Raw genomic sequence first — 13,115 nt, 5'->3', positions numbered from 1 at the left:
GAAAGCTGTCATTGCAAAAGGGCATCTGCACATAATCACCACCCAGTATTAGGAAAACTCAACCGGCACCTTTTAAGCAATCAGGGGTGCCAATTCTAAGATTTTCAATTATAGGTTAGCGCAAAATTTCAACAAAATCTTTTTTTGAATCGATTCACTCAGTTCACACTTTGGATTTGCATTTAAACGGGCAAACCCGCGACCTAACCATGATTTCCAGTTGGGGGCAAATCACATTAAACTAACTAGACTAAGTCAGGACAGTAATTCACTCAAGTAGCAATTAAAACTTGTTAAAATTGGCATGTTTCACAATTGCTACAGAACGGTTATTCATGTCAGATATGTTTGACAAATGATTTTCCATGTTTTTGTAACAAATGTGAATATCATTCATATTACTGCTTGTGAAACCAAGTCAAACACCTAAACGGATTAAGTTCCACATCGGTTTATTTTCTATAATAAGTTTATTTGAGCAGTTTCATTTTCGGTTTCTGCCAAACCAATATTACTGCTATGAAACATATCAAACAAGAAACTTGTTGCACATCATACAAGCAAAATGCGCTTTTTCAATCGTTGCGATAAAAGTTAAGAAAAACCATGCTAGAACCATGTTTGCTACTTGGGCATCTATTACTTATTTTACGTTTCGTCCGCGATTCGTCAGGCATTCCATTTTATGTTGTTTTTTATTTAGTTCTATCTGACGTGTCATAAAAACGGAAGGCTCTTTGGCCGCCAACAGGCTGTAGTCATAAAATGGTTTGGTACCTCATGGGTAGCTGGTTTGTGCAAAGTTGTTGTATATCCACATTGACTTCAGGATTAAGAGAACTTGCGTGACTTTTGGCCAATGCAGACGAGCTTCAGGAGAATCATAAGGACTCTAACCCAAATACATTCATTGGATTTTTACAACTGATATTAGATCTCCCACAGATGATGCACCTTCGTATTTCACGACTCACATTGTTGTCAGCCGATGCCGATGATTTTTCGATTCAAGCCATTGTTCCAAATATTCTGGTAATAATGTCCATGTTATCTGCAAGCAGAGTCCGGCTCGTCGCATTACACCTTTCAGGACGGTGTTGACAAGTAGGCTGAGATTCCGTCACTTTGATAGTTCAAATGAACCCTTCCATTTTTCTTTCAAGATATTCTGTGCGAAATATTGTTTTAGTGAGAAGTGGTTGTCTGGTTATATGGAACGACAACCTGATGGACACATAGTTTGTTATTATACTGACTGTTCTTTGTTGGAGGGTCGCACTGGTGCTGATATTTACTGTTGTAAAATTAAACTAGAGTAGTCTCATTCACTATGTGGATACTATACCACAGACTAACAGACAGGACACTCAAATTAGATTCTTCAATCATTTTAACTGTCATTTCGAATATTCCTTTATTTGGGACAGTACTCACATGTGTCATGATGGCGCCACGTTACCCTATCAAAAACATCCTGTCTGTCATCTAGTCTGTGTTTATTTTTTTCATTTACCAACAGAGTTGCCATTTATACAGAATTACCTGTAATGTATTGATATGTATTTGCATTTGTATGCGAATTTCATGCAGGATACAGATTTAATACATATTGCCAAAACTATATACAAAATTGTGCCTACCTCTCATCCTTCAACGCAATACAAAATCGAACCCGTTTAGTGGCAATATTTACTTGCTTCTGATCTGCCGCCACTTAATTTCGGGTGAAAATTACCAACACAATAAAAAAATAGTCTAGATGAACAATGTTGAGAAAAATAAATGGTTACCTTCCAACATCGCTAAAAAGTTTAATATATTATTAACGTAATATAATAATTTACTGTGACGATTCATTTCCAAATATTATGATGCAATCAGGCATCCCTGCAAGCAGCTGATCGGTGTTGACAAACGAGGGGGAACCAACTAGTAAATTAACTTTTACATAACACAAGGGGTGTACCGATAGTAAATAGTTCGCGCAGTATAATATAGGTGGAACTAGTGCATCACGAAAAATTATTTTTTATAAGAATTTACTCATACTGTCATGTCTGTTAGTCTGTGACTATACCACAGACAGTAGCAAGTACTTTACGTCTGCTTAGCGGTTCAAATTGAACTGCCGAGTTTAGCACTAAGCAGTTCATTTCAAACTGCTCTGCACTGATGAGTCAAAGACGAAACGTAAAAATAATAAAAACGGTTATGTGCCCTTAGCACAAAACCCCTAAATAAATAATTTGTTTTTAAATTAACTAACTGTAGACAGACCCTGTCAGCTTGGAGCGAAATCAATCTTCAGTTCAGCAACGCCGTCGCACGGTGTCACATTCAACTTATCATGTCAATTGTATGGGTGCGCAGTGCTGCTATTTTGGCGCGCACGAATTTGACATCTCTCTCCCCTACTTCTGTGTACGAGATTCGATGCGGACTCGCTTGAGAGCGCCATGCTCGCAAAAAAATGTTGTTGCCAATAATTTGTTCGGAAAATGTGAGAGCTGGATATCTTGTTAATATGATGTCTTTGCTGTAGATCAAGTTAATAATAGTAGCGCTTTGAATTTACAAACATTTTAGTGGAATTAAATGAACTTGAATTTAGTGATATCTACTAACGCTCTTATTTGTTATAATCATTCATTTTTGTTTGTTATCACGAATAAAATGATTTCTTTCAAACTAATTTACATGGTAATTTTTCATACAACTTTTATTTCAATTTCAATCGAGGCCTGGTATTTCAATTAGAATCCAATGATTTGGTGCTTCATCAATCCAGCCAAGATCCCTGCATCAATTTTTCTTGATATAAAACTATAGCAGGATTGAATCAACATACACTAAGGTCTCTTTTTACGGGGGGATATGTACCGCATAAAAAAAACCGCGTAACTTCGGAAATTCGCTAAAAAAAGCTGCGTAAAAAGAAACCGCATTAAAAACCGCGTAAAAAGAGACCCCAGTGTATACATGGCTGATAACATCAACTCAACTTTGGATAACATGCAATAAATACCCAAGTAACCATGTGCATTATATCACTGCACATTTACAACTCTATTTCGACATTGTTAAAGTATAATTACACTAATCCTGCATATTTTAAAGCAATGTGCTTTAAATTTGCAATAAAAATGTAATGAATCATTATCTTACAACAACTTTTCACCGTGCTTTGGTGTCAATAAAAAGTAGAATCGCTTGCATTGTTGTTGAATATAGCGCTTCATTAAAAGCTATACTGTATGCAAATTTCCAATCTATTTTTAGAATCTGTCGGAAAGTCAGTAAATAGTTGAAAAAAATAGCAGAATGGATAATCGGAAGAAATGGCAAATGCTGTTGAAAAGTGGAAGTTTTAGAAGAAAAGTTCAAAAATATCGCAATACTCGATAAATGTTAAATTCTAAATCAACTGCAGGCATTAAGTTGATGATCGATAACTTAGCATTTGTTTTCATTAGTTCAATTTAATCAGGGATGCCATGACATTTTTCAAAAATTTGTGTTTATCACTAATATGAAATTGAATGGAAAAACATTTTTTGTACGTTTTCACAAGCAATCTTAGAGGATTTAAGGAATCTATGTCTGTTTGTATTCTCTGGGAAAAATCTGTTATTTTGAAAATCTGTACAACGCATTGGAAATTTATGATATACAAAATGGTCGGAGGACCTGGCATCTCTGAATTCAATCACACTGTTAACATGCTACAGTTTTCCAAGATTATTTTATTGTTTTTTTTTTTTTTTCAGAACAGTAATACATAAGTAATATGTAAAAACAATGTACACACTTAGATTTTTTCCCCGAATCTCGGCAAAACTTTGCCGAGATTTGAGCAGCCGAGTGCTCGGCAATTATCGCGGCAAACATTAAAATAACTGAAATTTTCGGTGTTTTTCATTTGACAGATAATTTGCTTTTGCCGAGATCTTCGGTTTCGATAAAACTATAAATTACCGAGATCTTCGTCGCTTTTGGAAACAAATAACCGACATCATCGGTGTTCAAGCATGTGAGCTAATGCCGAAATTTTAAGCAATTAATAAAAATAAAAATTTAAATATAAAATAAACCTTACAGTTTAAACTCGTTATCATTGATTTATTTATTTAAACATTATGTTGGCTGTTGAGCTAATAGGCTAGGAAATGTAAAAGAAGAAAAAATATTTCCCATGATGTAAATATTGCCAAACATATGCGCCGTAGAATGGATGCACTTCCATGTTATTTCAGTAGAGAACACAATCAAAATTAAGTTTTAAGTGTGAAGAATACTAACTGAAAATTTCAATAAGGCGTCCGTGTTCCTCCTACCACTGAACTACCGGTTCCATGTTCACTCGATAAATCAACTTTTCTGAATGATTTCAATTTTACGCGTTCAAAATTCTCAAAATAGTTACTGTTTAACAGTTAGTTTTCGTTTTTATATATTTACCGAAGTTCGGTAATCGAACAATATTTTATAGCGCGGACGGTATGTTTTTTTACCGTACTATTCATATTTACCGTATCAATTGTGGTTTTTTAACAGAATTCTGTAAAAAAAATGCGTGCAACTGATCGTACTGTAAAAATTTGCAGAATTCTTGTAAACTAAAACTCGTATACCGGAAATTCGGTTATTTCTGATGTTTACCGAAAGTTTTCTTCAAAAAAATTACCGAACAGCGAAACAAAATCTTAGTGTGTAAACGTCATTATTTACGGTACTTCCGAAACCGGTATTCATGGATCAACATAACCCAGACCGGTTCGTAGGATCATGAATTGAGATTACGAATAAATTGGAAAAGGTTTAAGCCCAGCTTTGAAGATTTTTTTCGATTTTTGGTATCGTAATCTTCTATGACGGTTTGAACGGCTTTTTGCACAAACCAATGTTCACTAGATTAGTGTAAGTTTCTAATCGAATATTTGGATAAATCGAGCAATGGAAATGAACCAAATGTATGACTAATCAAAATTATATATTTCACTGTCTAAAAATATTCTTTTTTATTCCACTTTAAATGAAAGTACTTTTCATTATTTGGTAACAGATATGAACACTGTATTTTTAAAATTAGTTTGTGTTTCCATTCATTTTGTACATTTATTGATGATAACAGAGTAACGCTCACAAGGACACATACAACTCAAATCGCGACTGCAATGGAAATACTTAAGTCATTATTTTCACCAATTACTGAAAATAGTCAGACGTTCCATGCACAACTAAAAGCATTTACTCTGCGATGTTTTATCTCTGGAGTCTGCCCTTCTGAGGGACCCTTTCTGGTTCTCACTCGATTCATCCTCGCTGAGGAAATCTTCCACATCTGATTCAGCACTCTCCGTTATATCCTCTATTTCGGAGCCCTGTGACAGTAACAGTTCCCCTTTCAAGTCTTTATTCTTTAGGTTACCCATCCAAAAGACCGAAGAACAATCGTTGGCAGCCAGAACGGCTTTGACGCTGTAGATCAATATTTCTACGGTTTCACGAATGAAGGGAATCTGTGACGTCAGGCTGTTGTCCTTTACGTTCTTCGAATGACAACAAATATTGTGCAAATATCGGGTACTATGCTGTAGCGTACTCAGCAAATGGCTAACTCGATCTGCAGACACTTTCAAAACATCCTCCAGCACCTTCAGCCCGGTCTGTTGGAACAGTTTCAGATAGCTGTGTGAGTACCTCATGTAGCAGGCATACATTTTGGGATTATCGGCTTGCTTGGTAACTTCAGAGAATTGTTTCAAAATTTCGCAACTTTGCTCCCAAAGGACAAACTTCTGAACGGTGGTTTTGTTTACTCGCAATCCAGTTTGAATGCACTTGATGAAGGCTTTGAAGAGTTCCTTCAAAAGCACCGGATAGTGACTGCGTTGTAGACCGACAAAATGACGCTCGTCGTTTTTACCGGCTGCCAGGTCTTCCGCGAGCGCCATAGTTACTTGTTTAATCTTGAGAAAGTCTGCTATTGATGTGAGACCTTGCAAAAGAAGGCACAGTTGGATGGCAGTTCCGGATCGTAGGTTAAAATCGGTGCATAAAAACTTCTGACAAAACGTGGCGATTGTTACTGATGCATTGTTCGAAGTAGATGATGCAGCGTTATTCAATGCAACACCAAATTTATACAAGCAACAGGCACTGAACAAATTTTTGAAAGCATTTTTATGGGTCAGCTCTGTGGCTATGATTTCTTCAATCGCATTTTCGCTGTCATGTTTCGAACTGGGAGAATCGATTAATTTCTTTAAATGTTGTAAAGCGGTTTGTAACAATTTGGATTGTTGAGTCTTTGCTAGCTGCAAAATTGCCGTAAACAGACGAAGTGTCCAGTTGAAACAACAGTTTAGAGCGTTTAGTTGATGCTGGGAATCCGACTCCGTGGTCGACGACTTCAGCTCTAGACGTTTGAGCTTAATTTTTTTGTAATTTTCCACTACATTAGGCAAAAAACTCAGCAATTCGCTAAGTTCATAATTACAGGTCTGCTGCAGTGATCGTTTGTTAGTTTTTGATTCTAATCCAGTCACGAAAATTTCCAGCAAAAATCGGTACTCAGCGAGACTAAGACTGACTCCAATTTTATCTTCCGGGAGCTTCAGCACAAGCAGAAGTGGTTCACTAAACAATTTCATTACGTGACCTTCGATCGTCCGAAACCCTTGACGATGCCGCGCGAGGACAGTTTCGGTATCGAAGTCAGTTGCTTCGCGAGTACGAGATTTTCCACCGGCATCCGGTTGAGTTTTTGTGACATTCAGCGTCACATTCTGCTTTGAAGACGATTCCTTGACCGATCTGGAAGACTTGGTTTGTACATTAACGCAAAAATCACAAATCGGTGGAAAGTAATCGAAATCTGCTGCTTTCAGTAAACCTGCTAGGCGATTTTCGAGACTAACCAAAGCAAACAACCGCTGAAGCACTTTCCGGTGCAGGAGAGGATCTTTTTGCTGAATGAATGCGTTGATTAGCTCACGAAACCAATTTGCTACGTAAAAATACACATCTAGTAACTGTCGACAGACATCCTCTTCGAATGTTTCCAGCATAGTTTTCTCGTCCGGTTCATCGTAGAAAGCCGGAACGACTATGGAACATCCAAGCAGTGCATTGATGGACTCTAGATTGCCATTGTATCGAATCGATTGCAGTGTCTTCATCAGCTTGAACATAGCCAGGAAGAAACACATTGAAGAGTAGCGGCTGTTATAGGCCAACATATTTTCGGCAATGTTGACGGCTATCGCATAAGCCTCGGTGTTCGTGTTCTCAGGGTCCATCGTGTCATTGATGCATAGTTTCTTTGCATAGTGTACCGGATCTCCAGCGGGCACTTCTTCGATAATGAAATAATTTTGAAATTCATTCGTTATTACATCGCACATCCAAACTGAAAACCCCTTCTCCGGTTTGCCGACACCTCGCTCAAATTCTTGCAACATTTCAGCGATTTCATCGTAACACAAGGCCAATATGTCGGTCGATTCATTCGATGACAAGAGCATCATGTTGATCATGTTCCCGATTTCCCGTCCAGCAGCAGTTGGTATTTCGCTAGCCGATTCAATGGTCTTTTCCGAATCAAAACTACAGTTGAGTTCGGTGTGCCCGGCCGAGTTTCTTAGCATATGGTAGATAAGGCAAACCACTCCGACGATGCCCTTTTTCTTAACCTCCTTGTTGTTGCTCAGAAGTTGCTTCTTAATGACAATATTGATATCATCCCACGTGTCACTGCACTCGATGGGACTATTTGGAACCGTTATCGCCTCACAAATCAGATCAATTACCGTCCGGTACTGCTGCAAGCTCAGATCAGTCGAGATGTCCATGATTTTCAACAAAACGTGAGCATTGTTTCTCGTTTCATTCGGAAAACTCTGGTGGATGTTCGACAGTGCATCCATGCAAACGGCAATCATATGATCGTTTTTGCGGCCTTCGTTTATCAGTGCCATCTCGCTCATAAATCCGACCAATTTGTTCAGTACCAAGCGATTGTTCATGCTGTCCGCTGAAATCAGGCAACCCATCGACATAATTCCAAACTCGCAAACCTCCGTTTGTTTCTCTTTCAGGCATAGCTCAACAAATTCCAACACCCCATCGACGTGATCCGTTAGGACCGATTGGAATTGCTTGGTCAGTCCCTTCATATGCATAATCGTAATATGACGTTTCTTTATTTTATTAATCAACATCTTCTGAATAGTTCCGCTTCGAATTTCGTTCACTTTCAGCATCAACAGTAGAACGAGAAGATCAATCGGTGAATGTGACTCCTCATCGACCAACAGACGGCAAAATTTTATCCAAGCTTCATACAGAACGGCCGAAACAGTTAGAGCTTGTTGAATGGTTCGAAAGATTTCCTGTAAATACGTGCCATTCGAATCACTATCGCACAGCTGCAGCAGTTTCTCGATGACATGACGGATCTGTTCAATATTCTCGAAGTATCCGTCTGCATCTACGTTGTTGAACTTTAGCAAAAACTTGACAAGCGGCGGATAGTTCCCCACCGGACTTCCACTTTCGATGAAATCAACAATTTTCTGTCGGGTCAGTCGAAGAGTTGCGTTGCTCAAGCACATCTCACTAAACACTGTTACATTCGTTACTGAGAACAAATCATCGGCTCGCTGAAACAACTCCAATATCTTATGGAACGCTGTATCGTGCATCGTGACATCGATAACGTCCTGTAGTGAAACGATTGCCTCTGCCAACAACTGTCGATTGGAGGAACGCTCTAACATTTCAAAGTATTTTTTAAACACAAATGTTCCGTGAACAGTATGATCGATAAATTTAATCTGTGACAGTGCCAACCCTATTATGTCGACCCCGGACGTTTCTTGAGACTCTCGCTCCACATAACTGAATAGCACCGTGATCAGCTCCTGTTGCATAAAGTCTACACACAGTAACATCTTCATCAGGCTCTCCTGTATCGGTTTAACTGTTTGTGTGGTTTGATTCTGTAGCATGCAGCACTCCAGCAGCTTACGAAACGATTCCTTATTCCGACTAGCCTGATCCACTCCATTCACAAAGTCCTTAACATTCCTAGGGAAGTCTGCGCTTCCTCTAAGCAACGTACGAAGCTGTCGCATAAACACTAATGGTTCACATCGCAGAACAATCGATAACGGATCATCCAGCTCCACCTGGCACTTCAGTAATATACTTTCAAAATAATTGGTTGGCATTCGGCGAGAAGTACGTGCAGATTGAGATTTTTGCAAGTTACTGCGCTGTGACAAATACCGGCGCTGACTGTTCATCTGGCTGGCAGGAACAGAAAATTGACTGTCCGCAAATAACTCGTCCATCGGTTCATCGTTCGCAGCTCGGGATTGTTTTGGTTGGCTCGGTCCTGACGCACTCGACGCAGATTCTATAATAGTTACTAAATCTGAAGATTTTTTCGCTAACAGTGCAGATTTGCGGTTTTTAAACATTGCTAAACTATTAAAAGGACGAATTTAAAAATTAAAAAACACCGCCCGACAAACAAAACCGGTAAAAACATGAAACAAAATGCGCCAGATCTGTGAACGATTTGCTGTCATAAACTGTTCACCGCACTTTCGACAACCCTTGTTCTTGATAGAGAAGACGCAATCCATTTTTGAAACATCATCTGTGGGTGAAAATTTGAACAAATTTATTTATGTACACTGAATAAAAATCAATCATAATTTGCTTGTAATACTACAAAATTTGGGTAGACTTAATTTTGAAACGGTAGGGGTTAATTACTTCTAAGTTTTTGTTGGACGGCGACACCGACACCAATTTATTAAGGTTCCTGAATGAACGATTCCACCCACAGTTTTTTTGTGAACCTACATCCTTGATTTCGCTTATTACTTATTTAACGTATTGACAAGATCTGATCAGCCGAACAGGCGAAAATATCAATTTTACCGATATATCAGTAATAGAAAGATCTGTGGGGGGACGGGTATAGCGTGATGGGTAAGTCGATGCCTTTCACGCAGCCCGCCTGGGTTCGAGTCCCAACCCCGCACATAAAGTTTTTCTGGCCCGAAGAGGCGAATGACATTAATGTTAAAGCTTCTATAATTGAAACAAAAAAAAAAAAAAGATCTGTGGATATGTGCGTAAAACCGACAAGTGACATTAAATCACAAGTGTTTCGCCTAATATCAGTAAAAACTTATACTTTGGTCTAAAAGTCGTCAAACTGACCCACTTGTACGCGACGGGCAGATTTCCCTCAGACGGCTGGCTATGTCTGGCACCCATTTTTGTCGGAATTCTGCCAGAATTCCGGCAAAAGTCTGGCAACAATGCAACAACCGTTTCCGGCAGAGAATTTCGCCTAGCGGTTATGAACGGTTCTTCTCTGCCGGATTCTTTCCATACAAGATTGGCAGAACCGTTTTGGATCGGTTCTACATTTTAAGCGTCTTGGTTTTATTTTTTCAATAAAAAGTACATATGAAAAGCAACAAGTGTATACTAATGTATACTAATCATGGGAAATGTTATTGCCAATAACATTACATTCTCACTACCAAACATACCTATATTTCAATCTCATTTACCTCGTCTCAAGATTCGTTTTTTGTATGTACATGCGGGATTGATGAATATCAAATGAAGTCGAATAAAAAAAAGAAAAAAGAAGGAGGGAAATAAACAAGACACATATGGCAAGATAAAAACGCAATTTCGTCTGGGCAATTTTGACAGCACCCGAAATGCTGCCAGCCTTCTGACGGTTGCAAGAATTCCTCACAAGCGGGGATTTGCTGATTTCGGTACACACTTATATTTTTTCTTTGCCGAGATTTGAACAGCCGAATACTCGGCAAACATTAAAACAACTGAAATTCTCGATATCTTGCATTTGACAGATAATTAGCTTTTACCGAGATTCTCGGTTTCGAGAAAACTATAAATTACCGAGATCTTCGTCGCTTTTGGAAACAAATTACCGAAATTATCAGTGTTCAAGCATGCCGAGATTTTAAACAATTAATTAAAATAAAATTTTATATATAAAATAAACATTCCAGTTAAAATTCGTTATCGTTGATTTATTTATTTCAACATTATGTTGGCTGTTGAACTGATAGGCAATAACATGTAAAATAAGAAAAAGAAAAGTCCCATGAAGAAAATATTGCCAAACATATACACCGTAGAATGGATGCACTTCCATGTTATTTACAGTAGAGAACACAATTCGATATTCCGCAAAAAATCAGATTCCGTCATAAAACATTGCATATTTAAAGAAATAAATCGTACCGCCCAATCAATTTCATGCTGTAGATTAGCGTTGCGAGGATCTTTAACCCGTAAGAATGCTCTGGGGGATTTTTTGTCCCGAATAATCGTCGAACATTGAACAAGTTTGTTCTTAATGTCACGAAACATATCGCTATATTTGGATTCAATTTTTATTTGCAACTAATTCCACATATAAACACATGCACTTATTTACATCACTCAGTTTTGCACTGAAGAAAAATGGCTACTTTGATCAATCACCGAATTTCGGTTGTGTAAAAGTTGTTTACCGAGATTTCGGCAAGTTGATATAATTAATTTGCTGATTTCGGCAAAACGACCAATTGCTGGTAAACACGGTAATTTACAAAACCGAATATCAGTATAACATTTTGAATTGTCGAGAAATCGGAAATAAAAAACCGAGAATTTTGGAAAAAAAACTATCTCAGCCGAAAGTTCAGTAAAATATCGCTTTGCCGTTAGTTTTCAGTATTAATTTTCGCCGTATCTGTATCTGACAGCAGAAGTATGCTCTTATGAGAAAAAGTTTAATGTATTTTAATAAAATGTCAAGTTTTTTTTAAAGTATGAACTTTTGGTACAAAACCAACAAAATAATGCAAATACAAATTTAAAAGAAATACATTTATTACAATACGTTTTTAAGATTTTGAAACAAGAGTTCGTTGTCTCTGAAAAATCGGTAAACGAAAATTCTTATATTTACCAACGATCTTCTTAAAATACCCAGCGCTATTTTTTGTGCATATAGAAAAAAATCAGCCGTTTTTCCAACGAAGAAGGCGAAACTAACATTGACAGTAAATTGAGTGAAACATCGATGACTGTTTTTACTGTGGTTTCAATTCCTATTAATTCCTAATATTAATCGTAAATTTTCCGATTATATTTGATGAGTCGATAAATTGTTCGTAATTCTTTGCTCCTTGCATGAATTATGAAGTTACGCAAATCTGCATTTTTTTGTGAAGTTAGCTTGTTTGCGCGGTTGAGATAAAAGACTAAAATTACGAAAAGGAAATAGTTTTTCTTGGTTTTTCTCCAAGTTCAGCCCTTTTCTTTTAGCAAGTGAAGTATCACCTAGTTTGTTGGTATGGAACGCAAAGGACGAAACTTAAGGTACCGTCAAACGTTCAATATGGTTTCGATTTCACTTAGCAGTGAAAATATTGCTATGGTTCAAACGATCTCAAACATTTTCTATTGAAGTTGTGAAAAACATGAAAACAATAAAATTTTCGAAAAAAAAATCCATTTGATAGTGTTTACATGCAAAATCTTCAAAAAATGTGTAAAATTGGGTTAGTTAGTTTTTTACAGACAAACCTTTTTTTAAACAGAAACCAGAGTAATAGAACTGATCCGTTTTTATTAGAAATCGTTAGAAACACGAACTAATAAAAAAATGTCTGCTGATTTTAAGGTGTTTACTATAAAGTGTCATCTCTGTTGTCATTTACTTTGATTTTTGTCCAGCATGTCAGACCGTTATCCGAAAAATATGACTTTTATTTAAAATTGTCGATTTTTTAACACACAGGGGTTTGTTGGTTTGTGGAAAAAGCACATATTTTGTTTCGATTTCTTCGCGTTTCACTTTCGGCTCGTCAGTGCTTGAAGCAGTTAAAATTCACGCGTTTTTTAGAACGGCCAATAAGCCACCTGTCAACTTCCACTTTCGAAAGAAATTGTCAGTGAGCTATGAAAGATAGAGTATCAAATTTAACACCAGACGAAAGAAAAAACTTTTTTCTGCAGTTTATTATTATTCAAAGTGAATGTTGATGGATGGTTTATTGGCC

At 37.4% G+C, this 13,115-nt stretch overlaps 1 protein-coding gene across 1 annotated transcript; it reads right to left on the bottom strand.

The window, feature by feature from the left end:
* Window positions 1-5,009: 5,009 nt before the first annotated feature.
* On the bottom strand, window positions 5,010-9,547 carry LOC131430890 (Fanconi anemia group D2 protein homolog). The gene has a single exon (XM_058596138.1). The coding sequence runs from the start codon at window positions 9,483-9,485 to the stop codon at window positions 5,238-5,240; it is 4,248 nt and encodes a 1,415-aa protein (XP_058452121.1). The 5' UTR covers window positions 9,486-9,547; the 3' UTR covers window positions 5,010-5,237.
* Window positions 9,548-13,115: the final 3,568 nt, after the last annotated feature.

This window comes from Malaya genurostris, chromosome 2 (genome assembly GCF_030247185.1).
Source record: "Malaya genurostris strain Urasoe2022 chromosome 2, Malgen_1.1, whole genome shotgun sequence".
Lineage (NCBI taxonomy): Eukaryota > Metazoa > Arthropoda > Insecta > Diptera > Culicidae > Malaya > Malaya genurostris.
Note: the sequence above shows the minus strand (reverse complement) of the source record. Positions and strands in the feature narration are given on the sequence as shown.

Coding starts and splice junctions, on each gene's coding strand:
- LOC131430890 (XM_058596138.1), bottom strand. CDS start 9,485: ATGTTTAAAAACCGCAAATCTGCACTGTTAGCGAAAAAATCTTCAGAT.